The 12,075-nt window shown below is 34.4% G+C and overlaps 1 protein-coding gene across 1 annotated transcript in view; it reads left to right on the top strand.

Moving 5' to 3' along the window:
• PAPLA1 (Phosphatidic Acid Phospholipase A1) overlaps positions 1-12,075 on the top strand; it is a 105,370-nt gene that overhangs the window by 74,665 nt on the left and 18,630 nt on the right. The window contains exons 13-14 of the mRNA XM_089232724.1: positions 2,587-2,598; positions 9,224-9,314. Coding sequence (XP_089088850.1) covers positions 2,587-2,598; positions 9,224-9,314 — 103 coding nt within the window. The remainder of the gene's footprint in view (positions 1-2,586; positions 2,599-9,223; positions 9,315-12,075) is intronic.

Genomic DNA, 12,075 nt, shown 5'->3' with positions numbered 1-12,075 from the left:
AATGGAAAGATTACCCTTTGGCTACGCAAATAGTTGGTAATATACCTTTCTGTATGTGAAAGAAAATTTTTCCCCTGTATCACAAATTATCAGAAAGCAATGAAACATCTGCATATGATGGGGAGCAGTTTAAGAATTACAGAAATATCTAAACAGAAAAGTTCGCATCAGAAAGAAAGGTTTTTCCAAAGAGTTCTGACATTGAGTTATGATTATCTGACCTTTGTCCAGCAACTAATGCTCAATGGCTTTTAAAATTTGATTCTAGAAGCACAAATTAAGGAAAAATATTTGTATTATTATTTGAATTTTTGAGTGAATAATATTTGCATTTGGCTTGCGAAATAAATTTAATTTCATAAAATATATAAATGACATGGATAGCGTTAATACATTACAAAGGTTTTTAACAGCTGGCTGATGCGAAGATATACTTTTTGCAAAGAGAAAATTCAACTGCCCCTGTGGGGAATCGAATCCATGTCCTTTCACTTTCTGGGTGAATGCTCTAGACCACTAGACTACAGAGGCAACGAATATCTCAATCTTTCCTTGGAGCTCGTATGCACTGAACAGGACCGTACATGGACAGTCGGACACAATTCAAGCCATAGCTGTTAAAAACCTTTGTATGGATAATGGAGAGGGACGTCATCCTCAGATTAATACATTATGTGATATGTGTAAAAACCAACCCTAAATAATGAAGATTGATTATGTAAAGTTTGTATAAATTACATTGTTCATGTATTGAAAAAATTTCAATGAACCCTGGCAGAAAAAAGCCACTCTTTTCAGTACCCTTTGTAAGAGAAACTAATTTGGCCTTGGCCACAGTCCATTACTTTATCCAAAGATAAAGCTTACCACCCTGTTTTGATCTAAACCATTGTAGGGCTGAGTTAGGATGATTCCACAGGGTAACACTACATATTAACAAGAGGCATATTCTGCAAGAGTTGTGTCATGAGCACTTCCCAGAGCTGTATAAATATTGCTTTACTGTTGATTTACAATTAATTAATATTCACAGCCTCAAGGAGAAGACTGACAGAGCTGTTGTCCGGGTATCCCATGATATCACTTTATTCTAATTCTCCTGGGTTTCTAACACATTCAATATTGTACAACAGTAATTTTTGGTTTTGTTCCAAGATGGAATTTTTTCAGTTTTTCATCAGGGCCACCCTTATTGGTGTGCGACAGGTATGGCCACACCGGGCCCGCGCTTCTGGTAATAAAAAAAAAAAATACAAGAAAAAAATGATTGCAATTTTTGTAAAAATTTTAGTAGTAAAAAAGTTCTTGCTGCATTTTGACGAAGAAAATGTTAGAAATGATCTAAATAATGCGATGAATAGGCAAAATTTATTCTTCACACATTTTTTGATTATTTAAAGTAATGATAAAACAAAAAGAATCATTATTTGTTGAATGCGGATGTGGAAGTGATTGGAAATGATGCATTAAACACCCCCTTCAATATCTATTTATGGAAATGTATATATGTGTGTGTGTTTGTGTATTATATCTTTCAAGATTGCATCAATAAAGGGTTTTGGAGTGTCTCCCTAGTACAGGTGGAGACAGCCACTGAGACTGACTTGTATGAACATTCTTTAGCACACGTTGCTTATATATAAGCGTTGGAAAAGGTTGTTATTTTATGAAAGCAATGGTCAATTAACACATTATGGAATATAGGCTGCAAAAAAAATTGATCCTCGGTTACTGCAAATTTTTGGTGTACAGATATTTTGAAATAGGATATGCATCACATCCCCCATCATACCCCTAGTTATTTTACTTAATTACCATAACTTCCACTAAATGAGCCACTGGGATGTATAAGCCACACTAAGAAGATGACAAAAGTTTTCATAGAAACGCTGCAGCTTCATATAATTTTCTCGTAATTTTTATTCAAGAATTAAAAAAAAACAAGATTGAAATAAAATTAAATATTGTGCATTTAATTTACCCTAAAAATTTTCTTTCAGAATTTTATGATATGACATTAAAAAATTATTCTTGAGTAAAAATTTAATTTTTTTGTTGAATGTGAAGTAGAATTTCTTAAAAAGTCAGAACATCAAAGAAAAAAAACCTGAAGTCAGTCAGGGGCTTTGAATTGATTGTCAGATTCAACCGTTTCAGTTATGTTTTACTCTGGGGGGGGGGGGGGTGTTGAACAATGCTCCCAACTGCATTTACAGTCTTCTGTGCTTGAGAAATGAAAAATGCCTTTCTCCATCTCCTGTCATCAATGTGAAGCAAATGAGAAATGCTTTTCCCTGTTTCCTGACAGTAATGTGTTGAAATGAAAATTTTTTTTTTTTTTTTTTCTGTATGTGTTTTGTAATACATTAATATTCTTATATTCAGTCTTGATGATGACAACAATCTCAGTTTTTTGAAATACAAGTTTATCGAATACTTTTTCCCCTAAATTCTCAATAGTTAGATTTTTTTAAGTTCAAATGAATGAATGAGGTAACTTCATATTAATGTTTTTGTATTCCATAGTGAACTTTTGATGTTTTTTTTAACATCCTGTTTTTTTTTTTTTTTTTCATGTTCTCACAGTATGATCCAGTGGTAAGTATTTTTTTAATTCCATGTACCCTTTTCAGTATAATATTTTTTCTTCAAAAAAAGTCAAGACATGGTTTCTATTTGCAACTTAATCACTGAGTTATTGGATTTTCATGAAAAAATTCACTTATTTTTACAAAGATATGAATGTTTTTCTAACAATTCTAATTTTTATAGCATGTTTTTTTGTTTATAACAAGTGGAGTTTCTAACCAAATTCCATGAAACTTACAGAAATGTTGATGACCACAAAAATTACATATTATAATGAAGTTTGTAATGAAACTATTACATATTTCATGAGATATATATGAGTGTTTAAAGGAAATAATTTAAGTATGCATGCACGAAAGATATTGATTTTATTTCACACAGTTTGATTGTCAACTATATAGAGCACCTTTTATAAAATTATAAAAACCAGTTGAATATCATGAAAAAACAAAACAATACAGGTCATATAGTGAGCTGTATTCAAGTTACTTCCTGAAAGTAGCTGGATTATGAGGGATTTCCCACAAATTGCCTTTTCAGTTGTTTTCTTGTCATTTGATTATTTCGAGAATAAGTCCACTGCCTTATACGAATGAGGGAAGATGTTTGTCTGATGCTATATATATAAGAGAAGTTCTTGATGATAACATGTGTATGATGTCATAATGAAAAACATTGAAGAAATAATCAGATGGCAGAAAATAATGGAAATATCAATTTGTGGAATCCCTCACCATCCAGATACTTTCAGGAAGTAACTTGAATACAGCTTGCTCTATCACCTATATATTTCTGATTTTTCATGGTTTTCAACTGTAATTTTCACAAAAGTTGCTGGGGCGCGATAACCCAGGTCAATAAGATACTCGCCTAAAGTACCAAAGGATGTTTAGAGGTGTCGCCAACCTCTTGATGAGTATAAAAAAACAAGCCTGCCGTTCAGAATTGAAAATAAATTTTAGGTCCCAGTCTTAGCCTTCATGTGCAGAAAATGACTGTGGTGTGACAAAAATGATCAAATGACAAAAGTTGCTCCATATAGTTGGCAATCAAATGATAAAAAATAAAATTGTCTCTCGCACATGCATACTTAAAAATCATTTCCTTCAAATGCCTATATCTCATGAAATGTTGAATGGTTTTATTTAAAATTTCTGTATAATGTGTAAGTTTTACTTTGTCAAGTTTTCTGTAAGTTCCATGACATTTGGATAAAAACTCTACTTGTTAAAAGTGAAAACACGTGATGAAAATTAAATTTTTTAGAAGAAACATTCATATTTTAGTAAAAATATGAGCAATTTTTTTTATGAAAATCCATGCAAACATTGAAAATAGCAAATACAAATACAATGCCACAACAGGCAAAATGCCCAACGAGGTGGCTGAGAATAAAATATTTTGTTAAAACTACAACTCATTTGCAGCTTTTTTCGATACAGAGTTGATCAAAAACCTTTTTTATTAAATTTTTCGTTAGTCCTCTAAATGCACTTGTGATGACTAAACTTTCACTGGAAATTGTGAGTACACACATAGGGTATACATAACCAAAATTTTAGAACAATTCATTAAGTATTATTCTAGAAATTAGAAAAATCTCTGAACTCCAAAGTGGCCACTGACTTATGGTGGATTATGGTTATAGGGTGGATACTATCGACAGACAATAATTACACATTATTCCTTGTGAAAAACTAATGCAGAAAAGTGCTTTCTGTTTTAGGATTGGTTGAATATTTCGTGAGTTATAACGTTTTGAAGTTTTGTGTCATGTCAGTTTTGTAGTGGTCAATCACACACCAAATACCCAATGGAAATAAATTTTTACCTCTGCAAGTGTTTATTAACAACCCTATTAGAGAAAAATTCCCTGCGACACCATAACCTCACATTGTCCCTTACCAATCAATACTGATGTCTCCTTGTAGAAACAGTCGATTGACGGTGTACTAATAATTCATGGTCCATCCTATCCATCCCGTTGAAAATTTTGAACACTTTGATCATATCTCCCCGACACCTGCGTTAACCTAATGTAAACATATTCAAAAAAGGAAGTTTCTCTGTGTGCCAGTAAGAACACGCGTAGCTTTTCTGTGCACCCCTTCAACCAAGTCTATGTCCCTCTGTAGGTAATATGTTTGAATTTTTGTGACATGTCATTTTTGGAAGTCAGTTATGCGCCAAACAACCAATGAAATTAAAATCTTCCCCAGCAGAGGGTTTCAGGCTTTTTGAAAATAAACTGAAATATTCAATCCCGTTAAAGGCTAAGTTCAATCATCTTCTTCCACTATTGGTCCTTTTTCTCTTCGTGAAGTGTAATGTTATAACCTCTTTATTACCTAATAATCTTGCCCTCCATATTGTCAAATTTATCTCCAGATTTGTAAAATGTTAGCCAAATGAGATCTATTTGAAAAATTGTTTTCCCATTAATTCATCACACTAGTGTTCAGCTTTTTTAAAACTTCCCCATCCACGCATATGCATTATTGTGTTGTAAACCTCCTGTGAATTTCAGCTCCTGGCACACATCTACCAACTAGGGAAATTGGATCACTGTGCTTTGTTTCTCTTTAGTGCACATTGCTAACAGTGTGAAATATATGCAGTAGTTGCAAGAAAATTGAAGCTATTAAAGTCAAAATTTGATAAAATGACTACAGTAGTATCATCTCTAAGCGTGCATACACAGATGTCAGTGTGACAAACCTAAAGATGTGCTATGACAAAAGTGGGGGTGATTGAAAACAATTAACTAAACAATTAATAAGAGAATTCAAAAATAAAAGTGTTAATAAATAAAATAAAAAAATATATTTTTTTTAATGCTATTATTATGCTAAATAAATATATATATATTTAGCATAATAATAGAAAATTACACTCATGTGCAAAATTAAGAGAATATGCACATTATGTCAAATTTCTGAAAAACTAATGGACAGATTTTAATGAAATTTGGTACAAATACACACTTACACTTATAACAGAGAAAGAGATATACTATACAAAAGTCATAGTACACATAATTGTCAGTAAAGCTCATCATTGCAAGAATGTCCAAAATCCCTGTTGCGAGATCGAACCGAAAATGAGTCTAATGTGGGGATATGGTCCCCTCTCACAGTCAGGCAGGTTGTGCAGCACAATGACATACTGGATACGGGCAGTTGAGGAGTCCCTAAGGCAATTGACCCCACTCCTGCAGCTATGCAGTTTTCAGCTCCAGGATGGTTCTTGGAGGGGGATCGTGAGATGCAATTGCCCTCCCAAGAGTGTCCCCAACATATTCTATAGGGTTCAGGTCAGGAGATTTGGCTGGCCAATCCATACGCTGAATACTCTTGCTTTCCAGGTAATCGTTAACCAGGTGAGCCTGATGTGGACGAGTGTTGTCGTCCATGAACAGGAACCGAGGGCCAACTGTGCCACTGAAAAGTCAAACGTAGGGCTCTAAGATCTTCTCTCTATACCTCCTAGCAGTCATGGACCCTCTGTCAAACACATGGAGGGGTGTGTGCGGCCATCTAACATGATGCCAATCCAGACCATGACACCTCCATCACCATAGTGGTCCATTTCCCTGATGTGGGAGGGATGGTATCGGGTCCCAAGCTCTCTCCAGATGAGGGTACATTGAGAAGCAGTGTCCAGGCTGAATCTTGACTTATCTGTGAAGAGCACAGTGCTCCACTTAAGTCTGGTCCGAAGATGACGTTACCTACACCATGCTAAACGCTCAGTCTTGTGTGCTGCAGTGAGCTGGTTTTCTGACGTAAAGCCCTCTCTCTCATAAAGCCTTCAGGTAACACTAAACCATGAAACTCAAGTTCCATGTGGCTCACGTGAGAGCTGCGATGCTGTAGCAGTCCTGTGGCGCTGCACTGAAAGTGCCAAATAATGATCCTCATTGGTTGTCGTGGCTCTTCGACGATCTTGTCCAGATCTTTTCAATATGGATCCAGTGTCCTTAAACTATTTCCACAAATTGTAGATGACACTAGGCATTACATCGAGCTCTGTAGCCACCTGCACTTGTGATTGCCCTGCCTTGAATCTACCGATGATTCTCAATCTCATTCCATTATTTATACGTTTGTGGCTACTCATTTTACCTGATAGCTTATCAAATTTGCAGAACTCTTGTGAGAAATACATTGAACGTCACCAGGGAGTACACTTATTATCTCCTCCGTGGTCACAGCTCCACCCACAAGCACGTATACACTTAGGTATTCAACACTGAATATTTTTGTAATTCTTCGGCAGTATTATTAGTACCTTTGGTTCAGTACTTTTTGTGAAAATAGACACAATGTGCAAATTCTCTCAATTTTGCATATGAGTGTAATATAGGAATTTTTCACGAAGTGTGGGAACAACAATGGCGAATGTTATGACTACCATGTTGAGGTAAACAGTAACAATTTTTCAAAAAAGTGTTTTCTAAAAATGATAAGGAACCAGGCTGTGAATCGACCAAAAAAAGTGTTCAATTCAATAAAATAACATTAATATTTATAGAGGAAAAATGCTCTCACATCAAAATGACTGTATGATCAAATGTGTGTGATCGGACTGTATGATAATTGTGACAATGTAAAATCATGTGGTTATGATAACTTTCCTATTTGAATCACCCCTTCCCTGATAAAAATACCTGGCTCCAGCTTTTGCCACTTTTTCTCTTAAAAAAATAAAGGTATAGAGATTAGTTAACCCTTTCTGACCTCCTAAATATTTTTTGCTTTCGCAGCCTATTCTTCATGGGGAATGATATAAGTTAGCATTACATATTTCAGTTCCATTTTTGTATGATAGATTGCAGTGGTTTACTGTATCAGATTAATTTTAGAGATAGGACGAATTGTGATTTGGCCGAATAACTGAATACCAAATATTCGTTGGCAGAATATCAATTTTCTTTAAATTCATTGTAATTATAAAAATATTGGTGTTTTTGGATTTGAAAATGAAATTATTAGTAAAATTTCAAATGATTGATGTTGAATTTTAATTATGCAATTTATTATTTAAATAAATATTTAAACATTAGTAATTGAAAGATTCCTATTGCCATGATACTACCAATCAAATTTTGCGATGATATATTGTATTTTAATATTACTTACAGAATCTATAGTTTTTTAAACCTGTTACAATTTTACATCTAATTAAGAAAATGAAAATGTCGACTATTATTTACTCGCAACTAGTAATGCATCATAAAATTTACGACTAATTTTCTTAATTTTCTTAATGTTTAAAAAATAGTAAATTTTTAAATTCTATAATTTTAAAATTCTAATTACCATAATTTTTTTAAATTTTAATTTAATTTTTTAAAACACCACTGGAGTGGTGTTTCCCACACTTCATGAAAAATTCCTATATTACACTCATATGCAAAATTGAGAGAATTTGCACATTGTGTCAATTTTCACAAAAAGTACTGAACCAAAGGTACTAATAATACTGCCGAAGAATTACAAAAATATTCAGTGTTGAATACCTAAGTGTATACGTGCTTGTGGGTGGAGCTGTGACCACGGAGGAGATAATAAGTGTACTCCCTGGTGACGTTCAATGTATTTCTCACAAGAGTTCTGCAAATTTGATAAGCTATCAGGTAAAATGAGTAGCCACAAACGTATAAATAATGGAATGAGATTGAGAATCATCGGTAGATTCAAGGCAGGGCAATCACAGTGCAAAATATAAATATTCTGATGTACAGATGTATCAAAAATATTTCTAAAAAATTCATTCCAGTGGTGAGATTCTGAAATGATTCTAATTGGCAACATTTGACATTTTTGAGCCAAATACTCAACTTGAATAATTTTAAATTAGAAAATATAATTTATTGAAGATGAAGACATTTTAAGACTTAAAATGTATTAAAGATTAAATAATTTGATAAAAAAAATTTTTTCAATTTTCCCAAAAAATTCAGGTCAAAAATGGTTCAGCATATTTTATAGTCCCTCTGTTATAATATTATAATGCATTTGATAGTTTTCAATCTTCTATACTTAATATTATGTTCATGAGCATGTCAGATTAAAAAGAAAAAAAAGCCAATTCTTATCTTCAATGTTGCTGGTACCCACAATTTAATGATAATCTTAGCTTATTCTGTCATAATTGGAAAGAGATTACCTTTTGGATGAAGGAATAAATGTAACAGTGGTTCTCAAGTTTTTTTCACCCGTGGCTCCCTTTTCCTAATTAACTTTTATCTGCAGCTCCCCAAAGCAGTCTAACAAAGAATCGCTGACAGGCACACATCAATAACACCATCTTTTCTCCACACCCCTGACAAAAATTGGCAGCACACATGTTGAGAACCACTCAAATAGAAGTGAAAGAAATATATATATATATATATATATCTACAATGTGGTGTAAATGATAGCCATGCATGTTTCAAAATTATATGAAGTTCCTTCTTCAGAAGCAAGGAAAACAAAGCCAAAAAAAGACAAATATAGCACAGGTCTCTGACTTGTGAGGCACAGTTGAAAACAACAACTTTGTGTCATCATTTCAACCACTATATTATATAAATTGGGCCACAGTTCTAATTTAATCATTTATTTCATCATAATTTTTTATTTGTTAGGCTTTCCGTATTGAGCCCATGGTTGTTCCTTGTTTCAAAGAAGATCCTGTTCTTGTACCTCATCATAAAGGCAGAAAGAGAATGCATAGAGGTAATAATGATAGAGAGTTTTTATAGGTTTTAGCTTGAGCAATTTCAGAAATAATATTTTCTAAATGGTTTTGAACGAAATATTTTTTGTTGTTGGAAGTAAACTTTAAAAGCAGCTACATGCATTCAGGTATACCTGTGTGATTGGTGCACCCATACCATTTAGGTATATAATCATTTCCTTTAAGTGGGTATATTTTTTATTAATTTTAAGTAATTGTATTTTTTTATCTTTTTTGTGCCACAGGCATTTATCATTCTTATATTTAAATAAATTCCTCTATGTATTTGCAATAGCTGTTTCGGAGGTTAGTTAGCATTGCCAATATCTTTATCAGTGCAAGTCTGGAAAAATAAGTGATTGGGTGACCTGAGTGTTCCTCCACATGCACATTGGATGCACAGCATTGTAAATTAATTCTGGATTAGACAATACAACATTAAATTAAAATTTTTGCGAATGAAATAAGAATTTTATTTTCTTATCCACCACCAGACTAAATCCAATGACAACTCGCACAAAGTATGATATCACATCTGCATACAGAGTTACTCAAATTTTTAGCCATGCTGAACCTCAATTTTAATGCCTCAAGTTGTCAGCCCTATTGCAGCAGCTGAGGTCATCATCTCAAGGTCAATAAGTGTTTATCTGATGCTTTGTTTAATGGTTTTTCAAATAAGATATTATTAATTCCTGTATCATTTATAGTTTTTAAATTAGTTTTTATTAATTTAACAAATTCAGCATGGTAACCGTTTCAAAATCTAAGATGTATTCTGCGTCAAAAAAAGAAAAAAAGTTGAGAGTAGAAACACTGACACGACTGAAAAAAAAAATCAGTCTTGAGAACACATTTATAGATAACATCTAACAGGGGTGTTGCACAAAGGGACAGATTGTAGAACAAAAAAAAAAGCGTGTTTGTAATCAATATCTCTCTAACCTTTTTAGTGCTACTGCTCCTCTGAAAATTTTTTATTGCCCTTCTGTTTTTGGTATCCTCTTCACACCAAGACAAAACCGCTGAAGCTATCATTATAAAATTTGGTCAGAAGTTTTGTTTCATGACGTAAAGACTAACTATGAAGGGGTTTCTCGAAATTCAACCACTAGGGGGGTCATAAGGAGGGTTCAATGGGGGGGGGGGGGAGGATCGTATGGAGAAATCAGTCAAGCCAAAATTCAACCCTCTCAAAGAGGGGGTTCAAAGGTTATATGGAGCAGTCATCATTGAACTAAAATCGCTGAAGCCATAAATATGAAATTTAGTCAATAATATATTTTATAAAGTAGATACCCACTAAGACAGGATTTCGGAAAATTCATCTTCCAAGGGGGTCATAAGGGGTTCAAATGTGACATGGGGGAATCATCGACAAGTGATTTTGAGATCACAAAATTCACGCGAGCAAAGGTGTGGGTAACAACAGCTTGTGGTTCATAAAAATGGTTAGACCATAGTTGGTTCTGGTTGAGAGGCTCCTGAACCTTTGAAAAATTATCATTTATTTTTTATTTCCTTTTTTAAATCAATATTATAATTCACTTGTTTATTTGATTCTATGTTCTACCCCCCACCCCAGTCAAATTTTGTTGTAAAGAGGCTCGAAAAATGTTTCGGCATCAGCCCTCAAGATTTGTTATGAATGGACATTTACAATGTACTGTTTTTTCCCAATATTTTCAAGAAAACATTGGGGGGGGGGGGGGGCTAAAAGTTATTGGTCCTCCCGTATATACAGGACTCGTGTGTACGAAGGAGAGGGAGGATGCATTGCAATGGTTTTTTCAGTAATTACTAGGAGAAAGGCTCAGTCCCTTTACAAAATCTATTGTGGAGGGGGGGGGGTGCTCAAATGGCCTCAACCTCTAGGTTCTGGCACCTATTCTTCATAGAGTGTAATTTTTTTTACTTTGGTTTCAATATCATTGCTTTCCAATTTTCAACCCCCCCTCCCCCACCATGCATCTTTGGGCTTCTTTTCGTGTCAGTGGCATGCTGCCCCCCCCCCCCCCGGTCGCAGTGAACAAAAGTAGACACTCAGTTTTTGCCAGGCAAACAAAAAAGACCCCTCCCCACTGTGAAAGAAACCGTCATGCCTTCTGGCAGTAGGGATTGGCACCGAGGGAGGGTGCAATTGGGGATTGAATGGCAGGGAAGAAATTAGATAAATGTATTGTCATTGAACAAGAAAACCAAAGACCATCCAGAGTTTTTAAAAGAACTAAAATTTTGAGAGCAGATTGTTTCCATTAACTAATTCATAATTAGGACAACTTTTGGTTAAAAAATTTTTTTCATCATTGCAAAATGAGGAAACCATATTCATACAAATTTTTGGGGGGGCTGAGCCGGGTCTTCTAAATGTTGAGGGGGCTCAGGCCCATGAGCCGGATACAAGTTCCTGCCTATGGAAATGCCCCTTAAATTAGAGAAACTCCTTTAGAGCAGCGGTTCTCAACCTTTGAAAGCCAGCGGCTCGGTCAATTTAATTTTCCAAGTCGAAGGCTCAGTCATATACATGACTAATGGGGAGTAAATGGAAAAACTTGAACAGCAAAATGACTCATGGCCAGTATGAATGATATCGGTGGGCCACAGCCCTTCAGTTGAGAAACACTGCTATAGAGTAGTAACTGAGATAGCACTTACAGAAATTAAGTCATGGACGGCAAAGCTATATTGGTGATCTGCTTCCAGTTGAGTTTGTTGAAGTACAAGGAGAAAGGATGAGATACGATTATCGTTGACTACACA

Source organism: Pholcus phalangioides, unplaced genomic scaffold (assembly GCF_987345545.1).
Source record: "Pholcus phalangioides strain wild (caught in Gottingen) unplaced genomic scaffold, Ppha-v1.0 ptg000007l_1, whole genome shotgun sequence".
Lineage (NCBI taxonomy): Eukaryota > Metazoa > Arthropoda > Arachnida > Araneae > Pholcidae > Pholcus > Pholcus phalangioides.
This window is presented reverse-complemented; position numbering and strand designations above follow the sequence as displayed.